At 34.4% G+C, this 19,872-nt stretch overlaps 2 protein-coding genes across 4 annotated transcripts; one reads left to right on the top strand and one right to left on the bottom strand.

The window, feature by feature from the left end:
- Window positions 1-5,802: 5,802 nt before the first annotated feature.
- LOC114418756 (peptidyl-prolyl cis-trans isomerase FKBP20-2, chloroplastic-like) lies at window positions 5,803-13,376 on the bottom strand. 3 transcript variants are annotated; one of them, XM_028384251.1, is made up of 8 exons: window positions 13,235-13,376; window positions 13,047-13,122; window positions 12,259-12,349; window positions 11,951-12,168; window positions 11,374-11,483; window positions 10,221-10,329; window positions 9,986-10,062; window positions 5,868-6,386 (listed from the first exon to the last, which is right to left on the bottom strand). In XM_028384251.1, the coding sequence occupies exons 2-8, from the start codon at window positions 13,066-13,068 to the stop codon at window positions 6,267-6,269; spliced, it is 747 nt and encodes a 248-aa protein (XP_028240052.1). In that variant the 5' UTR covers window positions 13,069-13,122; window positions 13,235-13,376; the 3' UTR covers window positions 5,868-6,266. The 3 variants fall into 3 exon arrangements, with proteins under 3 accessions (XP_028240054.1, XP_028240053.1, XP_028240052.1); XM_028384253.1 differs by lacking the exon at window positions 13,235-13,376 and having other exon boundaries at window positions 5,803-6,386; window positions 12,259-12,378; window positions 13,047-13,105; XM_028384252.1 differs by lacking the exon at window positions 13,235-13,376 and having other exon boundaries at window positions 5,803-6,386; window positions 12,259-12,387; window positions 13,047-13,067.
- LOC114418757 (actin-related protein 2/3 complex subunit 5A-like) lies at window positions 13,258-18,209 on the top strand. The gene is made up of 4 exons (XM_028384254.1): window positions 13,258-13,417; window positions 13,573-13,645; window positions 14,265-14,365; window positions 17,880-18,209. The coding sequence occupies exons 1-4, from the start codon at window positions 13,320-13,322 to the stop codon at window positions 18,013-18,015; spliced, it is 408 nt and encodes a 135-aa protein (XP_028240055.1). The 5' UTR covers window positions 13,258-13,319; the 3' UTR covers window positions 18,016-18,209.
- Window positions 18,210-19,872: the final 1,663 nt, after the last annotated feature.

Genomic DNA, 19,872 nt, shown 5'->3' with positions numbered 1-19,872 from the left:
ACATTTCATACACTAAGTGAAGATTAGAAGCATCGGTGTCACATATTCTAATCATGCTATATATAGGATCCATGAAAGAAAGGATGTAATCAACTTTATCCCACCATATATCATTCAAAATCAACACTTTTACATGTGCAGCTTTTCTGACATCATCTTCTCTATAACTATTCCATTGATCACTAATGACCATATTTTGCAAACAACGTTTCAAAAATTTTAATCTTTTTAACATGACTATCATAGAGGCAAAACGAGTTTCAGCAATTGAAAGCAATTTAAGAGAAGAAAACTCATTAAAAATGGCTAATCTTATTGAATGAGTCATGATGAAAACCTTGATAAAAGAAGCATCGCCAATTACTTCAGCAATCCACCCACATTCATTGAATACATTCTTCATTACCATCAACATTCTTTGCAGCACAAATGTTTTTCACTCCAAGATTCAAAGTATGAACCACACAAGGGGTCCAAAAAATATGATGAAATTCAGCTTCTATCAATAACCCAGCTGCCTTACAAACAAGAGCATTATCATTTATGACTTGGACTACATTTTGTGGCCCTACCTCCTTGATTACATCCTTTAATAAGTCAAACATGTAATGTTTGTCCTTGTACTCCTTGGACCCATCAATGGCCTTTAAAAACATAGGTCCTTCTTCAGATATAGCCATAAAGTTTATCAAAGGTCTTCTTTGAGCATCTGTCCAACCATCCGCAACCAATGTAACTCCTTTTAAACTCCACAAAGATTTGATAGGTTGAAGCAACCTTTCAATATGAGACCTCTCTTGCTGTAAAAGACTAGTTCTCAATGCATTATAACTAGGAGGAAGAAACCCACTTAGATTACAGTTAGCAGCAAATGAATAAGAACTAACAAAATATGGATTTCTAGCAAGATGGAATGGCAAGCCAGCATAATAAAGCATCCTTGTTATCTCTGCTCTAAGATGATTCTTATCCTCAATATTAAATGCACTCTCTATATTGCTTGATTTTCTTCTTTTTGGTGGTAATGTTGGTGGTGTTGGAGTCCTTTTGTCAGTAGGTAAAGGAACATTCTTAGACTTTAATCTGTTTTCAGCCTCTTCACAAACCCTCCTCAAATCAACCAAATATGCATCAGTAACTTTCGGACAAGTAGCAATTCCACTACCACAAATTATGAGCAAATGTGCTTTAACCCTAGAGTATGAACTTTTGACAACTTTTTCACAAAAATTACAACTCCACAGCCTATTACCACCCCCATCTCCTATCTTTTCCTTTATTGTAACAAATGACCACAGTGGAGCATGGTCATCTTGATATTTCGAAGATGCAAACATTTATGTTATATGAGACATCTTTCACAACACAGCAAACACACCCACAAACAAGAAACAACAATGATGGGAACCAATGATGACGAGAATCGACGGCAACAAGAGTGCTTACAAAACTACCAATGAAGAGAGCTGTTGAAGAAGAACCCATCGTCGAGAAGAAGGCGGCGTTGAAGATGGCTTGCAAAACCATCAACGAGGAAGAAGAACCATGTTGACGCGGAACGGAATCACTTTGCAGCTTTGTTTTCAGTTGTCACGTAGTGTGGAGAAGAAAAGAAAATTGGTTTGAGCTTTGTAAGCATGGAGAATAAGAGAAGCAAATGGGTTTTGTGAAATAATAAAGCTTCTGCGTTTAAAAATCATAAAAAAATGGGTTAAACGTTGTAGCCGTGTCTAAGCCGTATTGGAGTCGTATTGAAGCCGTGTCTAGCCTTAGGAAGCCGTATCTAAGCCGTATCCCAGCCGTATCTTGTATTTTAAAAAATAAAAATAAAAAAATTTGGATACTCCTAGGATACATATCTGGCCGTATCCGTGGAGTATCGATGTCGGATACAGGTGCGACACTGACACTTTTCCTTCTTTCACGTATCCGGGCTTCACAAGTTGGAACAAATAACTTTGTTGTTGCTATAATTTCTTGTATGAGCAATTGCTATTATCTTTATAATGACTTTAGGCTTAATTACTAATTACTAATTTGGTCACTAAATTATTTAAAATATTTAGAATGACTCAATTTGGTCCCTAACCTTGTGTTTGGATAAGGAATTTCAAAATTTCAAGGAATTTGAAATGCCTTGAATTTGAATTGTTTTGATTTTAGTTTTCTTTATTTTTTAAATTCTTTGTTTGGATAAATCAATTCAAATTTTTTTCATTTTAAATTCTTTATTTGGATAGGGCAATTCAATTTCCTCCATATGCAAAATTTTAAGTTTACATTTTAAATAGATGAAATTTTAATATTAAACTTTATAGAAAATAAACACAATCTAATTTTGAAATATTAATTAAAAAATATTTTCAATTTTTAATAATTTATAAATACAAAATATTGATAATCTTAAATAGGGTTGTTTTGTCTAACCACAACCAGTGATATTTTTAAATCGACATCAACCAAGGCTATTTTTTGGTCGACATCAAATAGGGTTTTTTTTGTCAAAGTATGTCGGGAATATTGTCAGCTGACGTCAGTCGGGGCTATTTTTTAGCTAACGTTGATTGAGCTTATTTTTAAGCTGATTTTGGCTAGATTTTTTTATCAACGTCGGCTAGGGTTTGTTTGGCTGACATCGGCTAGGGTCTTTTTGAATGACATTGACCAAGGCTATTTTTAGCCAAAGTCAGCCTAAAAAATCCTAGCAGGCATTGACAAAAAAATCTACCCAATATCTGCTAAAAAATAGCTTGGTTAATGCCGGCTAATAGAACTTACCCGATGTCGACTGAAAAATAGCTCTGACCAATGTCAGACAAAAAAACATACCCAACATCGACTATAAAATAGTCTTGGTTGATGTTGGCTAAAAAATAGCTCTGACGATGTTGACCGAAAAAACTTTGGTGGATGTCGACTATAAGAACCTAGTCAATGTCGACTAAAAATAGTCATGCTCGATGTCAATCAAAAATACCTAGTTGGTGTTAGCAGAAAAAACCCTAGCCAACATCAACCAAAAAACCTAGTTAATGTGGTTAAGAAATAGCTCTGGCTTATGTCAGCTAGAAAACCCTAGTCGATGTCACCAAAAAAATCCTAACCGACGTCGGCTAAGAAAATCTAGTTGACATCAGCCAAAACACCCTAGCTAACATCAGCTAAAAAATAACCCTAGCCGATATTGGCTAAAAAATAACTTTGGTTGATGTTGGCTGAAAAAACCTAACTGATGTCAGTTGAAAAATCCTAACAGGTGTCTATTCAAAAGTTAGTCACGACCAATGTCAATAGAAAAAATGTAGCCAACGTTGGCCAAAAAAATCATTGGTCAACATCAACTGAAAAAACCTGGATGACAACGACAAAAAAAATCTTTGGCTGACGTTAGCAAAAATTTCCCATGACTGACGTGAGTGAGAAAATAACCCTAACCAACATCATCTAAAAAAAATCTTAGCCGATATCGACAAAAAAATAGTTTTGGTTGACATCCTACAAAAAAATTCTGACCGAAAAAACCTCGGCCAACGTCAGTGAAAAATAATTTATGTCGATATCGGCCGTAAAAACTTTGGTCACCCGTAGTTGTGAGTGCTGAGCGAGAAAGAGTCGCGAGCAAGAACGTGAGTTAGAGTGAACATCTCCGGAAAAAGAATTTCAAATTCTATATTTTTTAAGAGAATTTGAAATCCCTCTGTTTTAGTCAATCAAAATGATTCATAAAAAATACCAAAAATTAAATCTCCTTTCAAATACTCTATCCAAACAAGTTATTTTATCATGAATCATTTTAAATTCCTTGAAAAAATAAATTCCCCTATTAAATTGTTCTATTCAAACACACTATAAATTTCTAAATGCTTCAATCAGATCATTTCTGTAAAATTGAAATTGACACCGGTAATGAAAACCGTGAATGTTCGTAAGTGAAAACCGTCCATATGTAACTGAAAGGACTTGATTAAAGCATTTTTTTAAATTAGAGGACCTGATTGCGTTTGAAAATTTAGGAATCATATTAAGTTATTTTTAATAATTTAGGGACCAAATTAATAATTAAGCCTTACTTTTAGGTCTCCGTGAGGGAGAAAGAAAAACTCATCATTTTCCTGATTTTGTTTTTGGCAAATTATAAGGTACTACTGCTTCTTGGTGCCATTGACTCTCCCTATAATTGTGGTTGCTGTGTACTTTCATTGGCACGGCATGAAGCTGTTCAAGCATGCTTAGCTTAACCTTGCCAGATTTTGAAGGCAGAAAGAAATACATATTTGCTGTTGGAGCAACAACTACCTATGACAATTGCTGCACTCCAATCTCTAATCACCTCAAAAGGATTCAAGGATTGGTGTTTGTGCAAATCATCTAGTAGTTCCATGCCTTATGATGTTAAATGTGATTGCATACTTGTCAAAGACTATTCATATTTTTTGGTACCTTTGAAGGTACCCGAGGCCTATGGAAAGTTATGTAACATCATTCAGCCCTTCTAGCAGCATAACTTGTTTTGGAGGGTCATTTTTGCCATATTAATCTTTCTTCATATCAATGATACCTATGTGATTAGGTTTATCGGTTTGCATATTTTTAATGTGGTTCACCTTGATGGGTCAATTTCCATCCTTTAGTACAAAGTTCATTCTCTTAATTTTTAAGTTAAGGTTTTTTATTTTTTAAAATTTTTGGAACTCTATACCTTGTTAAAAAATCTTAAAGCAGTTGAACTATAAAAAGCTTCTTTTGAATGACAGTAAAGAAAACTTTACAATTCAATCAAGAAAATGGCTCCAATATTTATAAGCAATGATATTATTACCATGAAAGCAACGCATTCTGTTAACTGAAGATATCCAAGTGTGAGTATGAAATTGAAGCAACAAGCAATGATGTCACTGAAGTTTATTCTCATTCAATATTAATATGATAAGCATCATTTGCCCATTAACTATTTTCTGTGGTGGCCTAGTGGACCAAGTTAATTTGACAAACTTTACGAAGCAATTTGGGTGTTGGTGGTACTGCCAATTGCTTTAACTAAAATTTAATTGACTAAATGTTGATCTATTTAAACTAGTTATTTAACTGACCAAATTAATTGATAACTTATTAGTACAAACAGTGCATGATAATTTAAAATAATAATCATTTTATTAAGCGACTTACTATTCTTATGTGGTATGATACAACAACTTATGCGTAAAAAAATTTAGTCGTTAATAATTTCTTGATTTATCATCAGTTAACTTTCACAAAACAGTTTATGTTGGGTCTAGTGGGACTAGATTTTGAATAAACATGAAAATCCATCAATATTTTATTTTATTTTATTTTGAAAGACAAAAAAGAATTATATAAAAGAGGTTGAGTACAAGAGATACTCAACAAGTAGACGGTTTGATACAAGGTACAGAAATCACCATAAGCAGCCATCAAAAAGGCAAAAACCAAGTCCCCATTCAGCACCTATTTAAATACAATCAGTAGCTATAAAAACACTACCTTATTATTACACAGTACTAAACAAATATCACGTCAATTATGAATGAAGTGCAGGTGTTTACAATAAAGAATTGAATATTTAAATATATCTAGTATAAATCATATAAAGGGTCCTTATTATATATTGTCAAGGTAAAGCTAATTTATATACTTTCTGGCTTTGTATCCGTAACCATAAACAAATTGAGTGCAGTGTTATTAATGGCGGATGATGGAACTTGGTGAAAGGTGAGAATTCCGTCATATAAACACAACATTGCGCCTTATGGTGGGCTTCCCTTCATAAATTGCCTATGGCAGTTGACAAAAAATCCACCATGCCATTCCGCCATGGCACGGTCATGACATCTATTTAATAACACTGATTAAGTGTATGGTACCCTTTTTTGTTGAGTATAAGGAATGTAGTGTTTCATGTGAATCATGTCCATGCTACAAAGCTGTCATTGATCAGTCATCCGATCTAATAAAGACAAAGAGGATCCTAATCTGAGAAATTCTTAACCAATTTCACAATGAATATCATACCCTTTCTTGATTTAACAAGGTTACAACTTACAAACCAGAGCAATAAAGAACACTGGCCAATATGCTCCAAAGAAAATAAAGAAAAAACTCTTAAACAATGACAAATGATGATTACCTCAAACTTAAAGCAAGAAGGTAAAGGTTGTGGAGTTACTATTTCTAAGTTCCTAGCTATAATAATGTGTGCTTGGGCCTTTAGTGATAATGCTTTAGAAAACTCAAATGGCAGCCTTGTCTCAATTGCATATGACATCCGAGTAAAAGGCTATGGTTCTTCTTTCACAGTTTTGTACGCTTAATAGCTCGACATCAAAAACTTCAAACTGTTTTGAACTGAAAAAGGTCGAAGGTCCTACCTGCAGAACACAAAACATCATGAATGTTACGCTGGAGAGATTATTTATTTCGAAATCGTGTTTCTGAGAGAAGTTCAGTGCAGTTGCAAGGACAGTAAATCAGATAGTATTAGTAAGAATGAAGAGCTGTTGTTAAAAAGTCAGGAATCAGGATTGAAACCTATATGTTACTCTAATTTGGACATACTATTGGAATGAAGTTTTCTCATGCTGAGAAATAGGGAAAAAGAAAGTAGAGTTTCTATCTGCCTAGTAATAGGTTCCAATAGATTAATTTTGTTTTTTTGTGAGTTCAAAAAGTTATTGAATCTCATAACAGTAGTTTTGATTAGTTATATTAGGATATAAGGAGAAGAAGAGTTAGTTAAGATAGTTGGACTATTAATGAGTTAGTTAGTTAGAGGGGTTTTATTAGATATAAATAGGGGAAGAAGGATAGGAGAGGAGGAGATCTTATCATTAGTAGATTGAGCATTAGCTTTTTGTGAAGGGAAAATCCTTGGACGAGAGTTTTATCTCCTATTTTTTGTTCTTTTCTTACTAGTCAATAAAATTCTCTTTTCTTTCTCATTTCAATTCTTGGTTTCTAACAATTGGTCCAACCTGCTGGATCTTCAAGGGAGAGCCAGTGTTAGGGATGGAGGAAGCGCAGGCTAAGGGGGAGCTGCCAGCATTCGTGGGGGAAGACCCAATTGGTTGGATTGCTAGTGTTGAAAAATTCTGAGGTACAAGAAATTCCTTTATTCCATAAGCTGCAATATGCATTCATGAGCATGGAGGGTGTTGCAATGCATTGGTTCTACATTTGGAGCTAAAAGAACCCAGATCAGATTAGGATTCATTTTCCACAGCTTTGGATCAAAAGACTTAGAGATCGTTATGGTAACCACTTCTTTAAAAGATTCAGTATCTTGATGCAAGAAGAGCAAACAGAGACAGAAATCTGCATTGAAGAAGGGGGGACTTCCACAATGTTCTTGAAAGAGAGGACCAACGATGTACCTAAGCCAAAGAAAATGTTACAGCAGTTGGTGAAGAAACAAGAAATTAAACCAGAACAGGATGGGTCTTGGAAGGAGAAGGCGTTCCAGAAGGAGGAACCCAAATCTTATGGGTTGCACCATCATTCTTGCAAAGTCAGCATTTCAGAGTTGAAGCATGGGCTACTAAAAAGTTCAGAAAAAGTTCTTGAGGTTAAAAGGGAGGAAAGCGTGGAGGCACCACCCTCTGAAATCAAGATCAAGAAAACCATTGAGGGAATTAAAGGGATAAAAAAAATGTTACAATTGTTGATCAAGAAAAAGGGCATAAATCTTGAGGCCAAGGGGGTAGAGGAAATCAGGGTGGAAGAGGATAAGAATCTGCAGCAGAAAATGCAGGAACAAAATAGTGGTTTTGCAATTGTCATCAAAGAATTTCATTCTTGGGTAGTAAACGTCATAGAAGTTGAAGGTGATAATGGTTTCTTTATGAAGCCCACAGCCATGGAAATTGTGATTATATGGAGATGGATTGCACCTACACCACCACCCGACCCCCTAGACGCAAACTCAAATACGATCCTTAATGGGTTGTCATCAGCAAGCCACAACCTCCCATGGAGAGGGATGGGTCTTCTATGTTGACAGAAGCTAAGTATTTTAGGCATGTCAGCCAAACCACGAGATACCAACCCACTTGCTAGTAAATCATTATCTGGGATGCTAAGGGAAACAGAGTCACTATGGGTGGGCACAACAGAGATGCACCACTCTTCCACTAATTTGTTCCTGGAGAAAGAAAAAGGAACAAAGGTAAAATTTACATTCTGCATGGTGGATCTGATTATGGATGTAATGGGCCAAGATGAGTGTGGAGATAGCACCACTGTTTGTGGCTTCTACAATGCAGTTTCAGTTGAGTTGGTGACAGTCGAGGAGAAACATAAATCAACATTGAGACCTTTGGACATCCATGGAAAACAGAACAGACATGAAACCAGTACCGAAACCAACGAACCCAGGTTTACCCGTGAAGTTTCATCGCAGAACAGGAATGGTGTTACAAACTGAGAGTTCAAACTGGGTGGCAGGATTTATACCGCTAAACTTGGATGATTGTGTAGCTGATTACATGTTAAAAGAGCAGAGGTGGAAAGAGATTGCAGCATCACACATGGAGGTCCAAATTATTCAGAATTTGCTTCCATCCCGACCTCCACCGGAGCCACAGAACTCAACCCCACATGCAGGGGAGTGGATGATTCCTAGTTAAGCTACAAGGGGTGCAGTAGTCTTCCAGCAATCGAAGAAAACTTGAGGAATTTTTAGTGTGCAATTCCAGTTTTCAAATTCCAACCTTAAGGACAAGGTTGATTTTCAGGAGGGGTGTATTGTTAGGATATACGGAGAAGGGAGAGTTAGTTAAGATAGTTGGACTGTTAATTAGTTAGAGGAATTTATTAGATATAAATAAGGGAAGGAGGATAGGAGAGGGGGAGATCTTATCATTTGTAGATTGAAGTATTAGCTCTTTGTGAAAGGAGAAATCCTTTGTGAAGGGGAAACCCTTTGAGGAGAATTTTCTCTACTATTTTTTGTTCTTTTCTTACTAGTCAATAAAATTCTTTCTTTTCTTTCTCATTTCAATTCTTGGTTCCTATCAAGTTATCAAAAAAAGAGTAAACTGGAACCAAGTAATAGACCTCACATGATAGATCCTTACTTCGAGGGAAGGGAACCTCCAGAATTATGAGAAGGAAGAGACATAAAATAGAGAGGAAAATAAGGCTCAATTCATTGCTTCCTTTTCAGTATTGGTGCAGTACATATATATAGCAGATATTGCTTTGCAACTAACCAATAGCTATGCATAACAAAAGCCTACACTTCTCTAATTCTGTTAAATTTCTATAACAAACTATTGCCATCTCTAATGGTAATTCCTTTAATACCCTTACAGTAACTAATCTACTTAGGCTAGGTTCCTAACATCACTCTTGGGCCCAAATTTCTACTGAGTTTGGTGGTGTAGAAGATCAAATTATACCCACTTAAATGAAAGGATCATGATTTATCATAACAAGCTCCTCTCAGGATTGGGGGCAAGAAGAGTGCAACAATCAAGCATTCTGATTCTAACATTGTGTCAGCCATTGTTGAAAGAGAAATCTAGAATTCATTTAACAAATGCTATACACATTTACCAATTGCTAATACAAGGAAATCAGCTACAAAATAAACGAAACAATAATTATTGAAAGAAATTAGATAATATAATAATTTTCAACATAACATTGTATACACTTTAGTTTTGCTGTTTTCTCGACCAGAGATTTAACGAAATTGTATATATCCAAAGTCTAAGAGATTATTTCTTCATTTTTATTAACACGTCCTTTGTCCTAACCAGATCCTACCAAGTGTCAAAGTTGAATTGCAAGCCTTCATTCTAGTAAATTGTTAATACATGATAATTTTGTGTGTAAAACACATAAAATTTCTTTGACCTTGGCTTGCATCAGGTACTAAGCAGTCAATAATAATATCAAATAATATGGAAAGACCCCAAAGAAAGTTAGAGAAGGGGGATAAAAGAAAATTAGAGATGTGGGAACTGACTGGTGGTCCAAGTTCAGGGGGAATAATGATTCTTCTCTTTCCACCCGGTCTCATGTCTTTAATTCCTTCCTCAAATCCTACATCAGAAAAATGTAGTTTTCTCAGTTCTTTCAGCACTTAGTTCCTCCCCTTTTGGGTTCTTTAAGGGAGAGACAGACAGAAATCAAGTAAAGGATGAATACTTTACTCATAAAGTTGCAAGGAAATTGATAGTACTCTATCTTATAATTTTAACCTGGAACTAATCCCTTGGTACCCATGCGGATTTTGGCAGGAGAACCCTGCAAATAAGTGCTGTCAATACGACGTCCAGATTCATTATAGCCAATATAGTGAAACGTAACCTGCAAGACATGATTACAAGCAAATTAGTGAGTATTATTTGTGTATTAAAGTCAAGCTTTAAATTGTAGTGCCTATTCCTAGTGCCTAAAATTTGCAGTTTTGCAGTGCTGAAAATGACATTTTTTTTATAGCTTCCCACTTTATCACCTCACTTGCGAGGCTAATGATAGCCTGACCCCAATATAGATGGACGATAAAATAATGTTAAAAATCATAAAATTTAACATTGACTGGGAGTTTATTTTGGCATACACAAAATTAAGAAAGCACAAGTAACAAAAATCACATATCATCTTGTTAATTTCACTAAGAAGATGCCAACAATGCATATTTACAAAATTTCCTGCAAAAATTCTTGAAGGAAGTAGAATGCCAATGGAGGATGGATCTATCAACAACAGTTGACACAAAAGTTAGCATAAAATGCTAGAGAATAACTTATCAGCATCAAGAAGTCATACTCTTAATCCATGGGTTTTTTATGCTGTTGCCATAGTGAAAATTTAGGTTGACTTGCTAAGCAATTTCCTTGAATTACAACTTTGACATCATTAGTTTATAAAAAAAACAAACTCAAATATCAATTTCCAAATTTCCCCATCTCAACAAACTCAAGATATTCCTCAAAACAAAATATTATGTAATTAATGATGCAGCGCAACTAACTGCCTCCATGCTTTCCTTAACATATAACAAATGTTTTAATACTAAAGCAAAATATACTTCTTTCCATTCTTTAATAATACTTAGGGTGAGTTTGTTTTTCTGTTTCAACCATATTTAATGGAGCTTTCCCACTTTTCAAGACAAAAAAGTAGGAGGAAGAGGTGTGGTGGATAGACGTTCCGTTGGGTTTAACCGAAAAAAAACACACACACTTAAAGGTATAGCTAGCTGCTAAACACTACATAGGGACAATTCTAGTTCTCACTCCGATGCTCATTGACTAATATCTTTCTAAAGTGTTTCAGCCAAACAATTGACTTAATATTCATTTACAAAGAAAGAAGCAATAGATTGGAAAGAAAATTTAAAGAAAAAACCTGCTGCCCATCCTTTGGAAAATCACCTTGACCAACTACAAAATCTCGGTATATGAGCCCTGAATCACTCTTTACATAGTTATCCGATGATACTACTTTAACTTGAAAACCTGAAACGTATAACAATAAATCAGACCATCATATCCGAAAACACATCCAAGAGGTTTACAATAAATGAATTTCTCACTAGGCTCCTAAATTTAACACACTGAACAGTAGACAAACACAATTGAGACACTGGCCAGAGCGACCACAAGATGAGATCAGCTACATGGATCACATGATGTCATTGGGCTCAGTTAAAAACCAAATTCTTAAAGATATTATTCACTGTCTGATCACTCTTAAAAACACTTGGTATATTAACAAGTTTTACACTGGCTACTAACACTAAGGGCCTAACACAACCCTCCTTAGCCGGGCTTGGGATCGGCTAGGAAACCATAGGTGGATTTACAGAATATACCGTAGAAGGTAATGCAATCATGTGCATAAAACAAATGTAACCTCAGACATTATGGAGTGGAAACTGGAAAACATATGGATAAATCAGCAGTAGATCTTTAAAGATTGTCACCTTCTCTAACAAAATTTGGAAAGTCCTCTGGGGCATTGTTTTCTTTCTGTATCCGCCGATTTTGTTGAAGCAACCGTTTTTCGTCATACGGATTCTTACTCTTTGTCTTGCCATAAGAAGACAAAGTTGGAAAAACACCAGCTGAGACCAAGACAGAAAGGAAGAGTGTCCTCCTCAATGCTTTCTCTGAATGCTGCAACATGCAGCTATCCTGCACTCTATCCTCGCAGACAAAAACAAGCCACCAAATCACAATCCATTCATGAAATTTTCCGTAAAAAGAATATCACTCCACAGGCCACTCTTACATGTAATCCTTTGATTTTTGGTCTTTGCATCCATGAGTTAATTGCTTCCTTTGACAAAATATAGTTCCTTGCACAGTACAAGGGAAGTTCACTGCCTCAAAAGTAAAACTCTTTTAGTACCTGCAAAAACTTCCATTCCCAAACTTTGTTGCCTGATCATGTAAACCTTAAGACCCTAATTGGATAAACTTTTCAATAAACACTTACAAAAGGGGAAGAAAATGAAAAAAAAAATTAAGCTTCTTCCATAAGTTTAAATTAGCCTATGTATAACCAATAAAAGCTCTCTCATTTAACTTCTCTAAAAGATAGGTTTAACTTATGCACAAGCCAATTTCAAGTTTTCAACTTATGCAATAATCTTAATTCACCTTTTATTTATCTTCTTTTCCTGTAAGTGCTTATCGAGAAACTCATCCAAATTCCAAACAAGGTCTAATGCAACAATGCCAGCTTCAGATTCTCCAAACACTTACCTTATTCATATTCAATCTCACTTCCACTCATACCAACACACAACTGGGAATTCAAACTTTCAATTCAGAATTAGAAGATTCTAACATCTAACTCAACATTCTAACATCATACTTTATAACATCAAACCCCATTACCCCAACAACATCCAACACTACTATATATCAACTTTAAAATTAAAAAGAAGCATAAAATAAAACCAAATACAGTTCACAGAAAAAATAAATTTAAAACATGGAGAGGTATGAAGGTGGCCTTCAAAGAGAGGGGATTAAGATTTTGATGCAGAGGGTGTGTCAGAAATTAAGACTTACAACGAAAAGACGCCAACAACATAGCTTCTAATAAGAGTAGAAGCACGCAACACAACACAACGTTATCTGCGAAAAACTGGAGAGTGTCCAGTTTAATAAACAAACATGAACCGTAGATCAAAATGAATGATAAAGATTTTTCCACGTGTGCCAACATCATTAAACAAGAGCACATTATTAGGACCCACCTTAACCTTTACGAAGTACTTGCACCGTGAAGGGACTCTCTCTCTCTCTTCACCTTCATTTCTTCACTTGTTGGTTGGTTCATCTATGGCAGGAGCAGAAGGGTTCGTTGAAGCAGATAATGCAGAGGCCATAATTACCAGAATTGAACACAAATCCCGCAAGATCGAAACTTTACTCAAACAGTACTTTCCCTTTTCTTCTTCTCTCTTTATTTCAAACACATCACTTGTTCCTTTTCTGACGAACGAATCAATTTACTTGTTTTCTTAAGAAAATAAAATTTTTAAAGTGATTATTATTATTTGCTCTTATGGTCTGTACTGTGATGCAATTTCAGGTATAAGCCCGTGGAAGCCCTTAAAACTGCCCTTGAAGGCACATATGCGATCATTGGGGATGAGCGTTGCAAGGTTTTTTCACTCACCCCCCTTTTATTTTGTCTATTTTTGTTTACTGTTTTATCTTCTTTTTTTTATTATTATAAGGAGAATTTGATACTTCTGTGTTATTTTGTGTTTGTATTTTATTCATTTGGGTTATTGTGGAACTGAAACAGAGTTTTATTTCTTCGAAATTCCCACAATAGATGTAATGTATTTCTTAGGTGACAGGAGGGGTCTGTGTAATGTATTTATTTCTGGAAAATAAACAGCTAAAATCTTAAAATTTCAGATGTCCAAACAAAGTAGAGGTGTTATGTGAATTTCAAAGAAACCATAGAGTGTCAGTATAATTGCTCTTATTGTTAATTTTATTATTATTCCTATCATGATCATCATCATCACCAATAAGCTATTTTTAGCGAGCATTAAAGACTAGATTTTTTTCTTTCCATTTTTGTTACTTTGGAGATCTGGTGCACTTCAATTGAAGCTTTCAAATTCTTTGAAATCATGACATATTTTTCATGTATGTTAGGTTTTATTTTTTCTATAGACTATTCTTTTTGTTACATGTACAACTGTGTAGTAATTGAAGTTTTGTAATTTGTTGTTAACTTGGTATTATCTGTTTTCTATTTTTGGACAGTCGGCTCACTGGCTTGTGGTGCACAGAGCTATAATGGCTATAAAAGATGTGGATGGGATGCTTTCTTCCTTGGATCCTGAGTACTATGATATCCTAATGAAGTGAGTGCCAAAGTTTCTTGGTTGAATTCATTTTTACATGTCAGTTGTAACTTGGATAGCTTCTCATTCTTTTAGAATACAAATTTGCTTGGATGATGGTACTAAATACTCTATCACTTGCTTCTTATAAAAAGAACCAGAGGTAATAAGATTCTGAGGTTTATAGTTTATGGTCGTTGTAGTTTGGTCTGTATCCTGCATGATATGTGCTGCACTTGAACAATTACAGATAGAAATTGGAACATGTAGCCATAATAAACATAAGCAATTTGTTTGAATATTTTCTCCAAAATGGAATGATAATGTGTTGGTAAACTCATAACATAGGTGTGAATAGAATTCTAAGAGATAGTTATATAATGTGGGGCAAGTAATGGTTATTAAATTAGGAAGGAAAAGGCAGGCAGCATTTCTTGATCTTCCCTGCTGTAACATTTCTAACTCAACCTTATTACTTTCTGGAATACATGTGTTTTTGTCATAGTATTTTCCTAGCCTTTTGATATTCATATAAGATATTCGGACTAGGGGAATTTCATGTGATTTTTGTGCTGAATATTATTAGGGATTTTATTGGGCTATGTTATATAATTTCAAGATAATTATGATAGAATTACAGACCTGTTAGGATGATGTATAGATTAGGATCGTCAGAGAAATTGTTTATTTCCAGTCAATTTTATATGGCTATAAAGCCTATAAGGGCCTTTCATGTATGAAACAAGATGCTCCTTATATTTTCATTACGAATATTATTCCAAGCAATGTCCTTGTTTCTTTTGGTGAATTTCTAGAATTTCTATTAGTATTTCCTTGGCCATTTGCTAGAATGATAACTAGCCCACCTCTTTTGGTGCTTTATTTATAGTCAATAAATCAATTCACAATAACTATTACGTGAATGCGATCTTAGCTGGGCCTTGTCTTGTATAATTTGGCCATATTAGAACACAGCATGCTGTGGCTATTCTCCGCAGGTATCTAATTGCCTTAAAGCATCCATTACAACCTCAGTCTTCTAAACCACATACCAAATCACTAGTCTGCATACTTCAAGAGTTAGAAGGGATCTTTCATGCCCACCCTAGGACACATATACCAAATGCCTCAAGAAGTGTTTTTTTGAGCTTGTAGTGTCCAGTGTCTCAGATCTGATATAATATTTTTTTTAACAAAAAGATAGATCAGTTAACTATCCTTTCCTTTCTATGCCCAGAACCTATCTAACAAGTAGAGAAAACTTCAAAATTAGATGACCATATCTAGCAATCTCCAACCAGATCTCTACAAAGTTGCCAAGCTGCCTCATAACACTAAAAGTGGTGATTGTTTGCTTGACAACATTTGGAGCACATGATATAATCATAAGGAAAAAGGGCCATATAAATCCTCTGAAGTTTAAAATTTTAAACAGAAACACAACATTTCTGAAAATGTGTCTTCTGGAAGAAAAAGAATAGTATGTCTGCAAACTACACAAGGGATGCCCCTCTCTGGTTCCACCAAAAGACCTTTCATTGAACCTCACTTCCAGAATCTCGTAGCAAAATAAGCTGAATCTTGAATATTCCTATCCTCAACAGAAATTCTGAGGGAAGGATATAGTATGTCCTAGGATTATGCTTAGAATGAATGAGCCTTATGATCTTATTCACTCTTGCGAGAGGTCTAAAATCCTTCACAAAACAGCAATTATCTTTTTTCGGGAACCCAAGCACTGAAAGGCTAAAAGTAGAATTTGTGTTAAAACCAATCTCACCAGTGATATTGAACTCATGAAAAAATTGCTAACAAATTACCATTTACTATATCCCAACAATTCAAATTATTGTAAATCCATCTAGTCTAAGAAGCCTTCTCACCATCAAGATCCCATATGGCCCTCGTTACCTTTAATTCAATGGGCCTCTGTAGCCTCATCCTCTGTCTGCAGCAATAGGACATCAATACTACCCTTCAATAAAAGGACAAGGTATAACCTCAAAATTGAGAGATTTTAAATGGTATTGATTAATCATACATCTCTTTCTCCTCCCACTAGCCCACCTTAATTGTATCCCCTCCCCAATCCATGCCAGTCTGTTTTATTTTGTTTGTACATCAGATAACCCATTCTCAGCAGCCAACCTATCCAACGAATTCCATTCACATGGCATGTCAGATTTCAGCTTAAAACAATTGGCATTAAATAAAGTTATCTAACAAATATATAAGTTGCACCCCGAGAATTGAGGTTGGCGATGTGGGACTTCCTAACTTTGCCAATCATGTCTTATTCTACACATCACAAAAGGCCTCCTTATAGGGTAAAATCATTCACTCATTCAGTCTGCTTTAGTTTAAATCACTTGCACATTCATTTTTCTACAGGCTTAAATCTCTTTGTTTATAGGTTTTGTTAATTTAAAGGAATTATTAGTTAATTTTAACTTTGAGATGTAATTCATCAACTGAAAAATTCAATGAGGAATATTGCCCCACAATATCAAAGTTGTTATTTAATTGAGTGTACATTAGGCATGATTTTTCTTTTACTCTCTTAGCAATCCTGGTCTAGGATGGCCAGCTTGATGAACCTGACATAATGGGTGTTATTTGAACTGTATCTTGGATACTTAATTACTTTCCATTTTTTTATTTTACCAAATTTCTAGGATGAATGGTTAAAAAATTAGCAAAATTTTTATTCTTTTATATATCCCTATGATAGAGGGCGAGCCCTGGTGCAGCGGTAAAGTTGTACCTTGGTGACTTGTTGGTCATGGGTTCGAATCCGGAAACAGCCTCTTTGCATATGCAAGGGTAAGGCTGCGTACAACATCCCTCCCCCATACCTTCGCATAGCGAAGAGCCTCTGGGCAATGGGGTACGAAGTTTTATATATCCCTATGATCTACATGTACGGACATTAGCCATGTCAAAGTGTCTACATATGTGTCGTGTCTAGTGTTCCATGTCCGAGTCAGTGCATCATAGCTTTATAGGATTCAAACTCTATCATATTGAACTCAATCAACCAGTGCAATTAACAAGGTCTATGTTGGGCCATACTGCCATTGCCTACTCTTAGTGTTAAAACAATAGTAGTTAAGTGATGAAAAACTCTATTTTGATTTGCATAGTTTCAAGTAACTCCAAATTTTTAATCCAGTATGATCACTCTTCCTAATATTACTAGAAAAGGTACACAACAAAGGGAGAAATATAATTTTGTTTAATTATATGATGCCCTGACATGTTTACGTTTTTCAATTTGAAATCTGAATAAAAACAGGCTCAAAAGCTGTGATTTGTTTGAACAAAATTTGGAATGTTATATAGAAGTAGATACTCTGTTTAGTGGTGGTTCTCTGGTTTAGTTGAAATAGCACTTTTCTCTGTACTTTGTAGATTTTAAGGAAAGTTAAATATAGACATCAAATGAGTCTTTTTATTTAACAACATTATAGTTACTATAGTAACTAATGGTATTCTTACACCATTTTCTGTCCTAAAAGGTTGTTATTTGCCATAGGTACTTGTATAGAGGATTAGCTACAGGAGATCGTCCCACGTGTGACCAATGTCTTCGGATTCATGAAAAGTTGACAGAGAAAGCAGGACTAGGTTGCATCCTACGTTTCCTCACTGATACTGTAAATACAGTTTGATTTCTGGACTACTTTTTATTTGGAATTCTTTGTTCTTTTCCTTTTGATGTTTTCAATTTTATTTTATGTTTGCAAGACTACTGCAATCAATGTGGTGAAATATAAGGGAAATGTAATAATTTTGAATTCATTTCTCCAGTTTTGCTATTTTGAAACTGTTTACAATTCAAAATAACATGGTTTTTATCTTTTCATGACTTGTTGAGAAATATGAATATTGAGCTTGAAGTTCATCCTCTTAGTTTCTTAATCCCCTGACCTATAGAGTTTTGTATTACTTTTGGAGGAAAAATTTTAATACATTTTGAGTGTAAAACATACTGTCAAATAGAATGAGAGTTTAAGAATGGCACAGAAAGGAAACTCATACCATAAGATGGAGTTTAAAATGAATTTTGGAGCCTGTGACCAACTTTTTCCTTCACATCCTTGATTATCTAATTTTGCACCTAGTTCCAAAAACAGACTATTTGACCATAGCTATTTCAGGTTGTGTAAAACATCAACATACATAAATTATACTGAGTTTAATTTTGATATACTGTAAAAAAAATTACATTATCATGTGTTTGAATTGGTACTGAGTTGAACTCACGGTGAATTTTGGAAACAGCAAATAGTTACTTTTGTGATGAACTGGCCATTATTCTGCATTTATCATGATTTTATATCACCAAACCAAATATACTATTCAACATGTGAATTATGAAAGCTCATCAGTTCATTGGACTTGACCCGTTACTCATAGTATTTGGGCCTTTCTTGAGAATTTGAAACTAAAAGAAACCTTGGAAACAAGTAGAAAATATCTTAGTCTAAGATCTCCTAATCTATTATTATAGTACTTAAATACCACGGTAGATATTTATAGGGGTGTTAACATTTTAGTCTCAAGACTCTTTTAACGTACATTTTTTAAAAAACAAAATTGAAATTTATGTGTCCCATTAATTTAAGAATGGAACTCCCTAAATTAAAAATAAGGCATATTTAGTGACGCTCATGAATCTTGCATTTTATCCAATAAAAATATATGGAGTAAGAGTCTTTACTTTTATCCAATACCATAGGAGCAATACAGAATCTTGTTAAATTTCTAGAAATGTTGAGGATGACATTCCTAATATTTTAAGAAAAAATATTTATTAACTATTGACAATTTTTTTATATTTCTGGAAATATTTAAAATTGATTCACATTATTTTTTTTCTAGAAATATATTATATCATTAAAACATCATTTTTATTAAAGAAATTATTATATTTTATATCAACAATCAATTATACCATTGATCATACTTGACATCAAAGTCGTGTCCATCATTCAAACTTACAACCATCAAACATACAATCATTATATTTGCTAAAAGGAAATTAAAAATGAAATCATCCTCTCGCCATTGTTTTCAATATTTGCTAAAAATGAATAGATTTTTATATTTTGTTATAAATTGTACATTGTTTCGGAGAATCCAATTTCGACAACATGCGAATTCACAACTTTGTAGGATTTTTATTTTTCACCACTCTTAACGTAAATATTGATTACAATATATTTGTTAAAAAAATATTAAACAGAAACTTATGATTTAAAATGTAAATGTTTATCAGTAAAATAAAATTCTTAAATAAATCTCAGCCAGAGAAATTTCTAACTCAACTTAAAACACCCGAATTTACCAAAAAAAAAAAACTATACATTAAAGTTTGTGAAATTGAAATCACAATATTTATTCACCCAAAGAAAAAAGAAATGTGAATGTTTCTGCTGGGAAACCTCTTCCCCTAGGGCTAAATATTTAGCAACACATTAAAGTGAAACCGAGGTGACCATAAAGGGTAAAAAAAGATGCAGGGT

This window comes from Glycine soja, chromosome 7 (assembly GCF_004193775.1).
Source record: "Glycine soja cultivar W05 chromosome 7, ASM419377v2, whole genome shotgun sequence".
Taxonomy (NCBI): Eukaryota; Viridiplantae; Streptophyta; class Magnoliopsida; order Fabales; family Fabaceae; genus Glycine; species Glycine soja.
This window is presented reverse-complemented; position numbering and strand designations above follow the sequence as displayed.

Coding starts and splice junctions, on each gene's coding strand:
- LOC114418756 (XM_028384251.1), bottom strand. CDS start 13,068: ATGTTGTTGGCGTCTTTTCGTT. Junction 10,330..11,373: donor TTCCAAAGGATGGGCAGCAG/GTTTTTTCTTTA, acceptor CATGTCTTGCAG/GTTACGTTTCACTATATTGG. Junction 10,063..10,220: donor TACCAAGGGATTAGTTCCAG/GTTAAAATTATA, acceptor TTTCTGATGTAG/GATTTGAGGAAGGAATTAAA.
- LOC114418757 (XM_028384254.1), top strand. CDS start 13,320: ATGGCAGGAGCAGAAGGGTTCGTTGAAGCAGATAATGCAGAGGCCATA. Junction 13,418..13,572: donor ATCGAAACTTTACTCAAACA/GTACTTTCCCTT, acceptor ATGCAATTTCAG/GTATAAGCCCGTGGAAGCCC. Junction 13,646..14,264: donor TTGGGGATGAGCGTTGCAAG/GTTTTTTCACTC, acceptor ATTTTTGGACAG/TCGGCTCACTGGCTTGTGGT.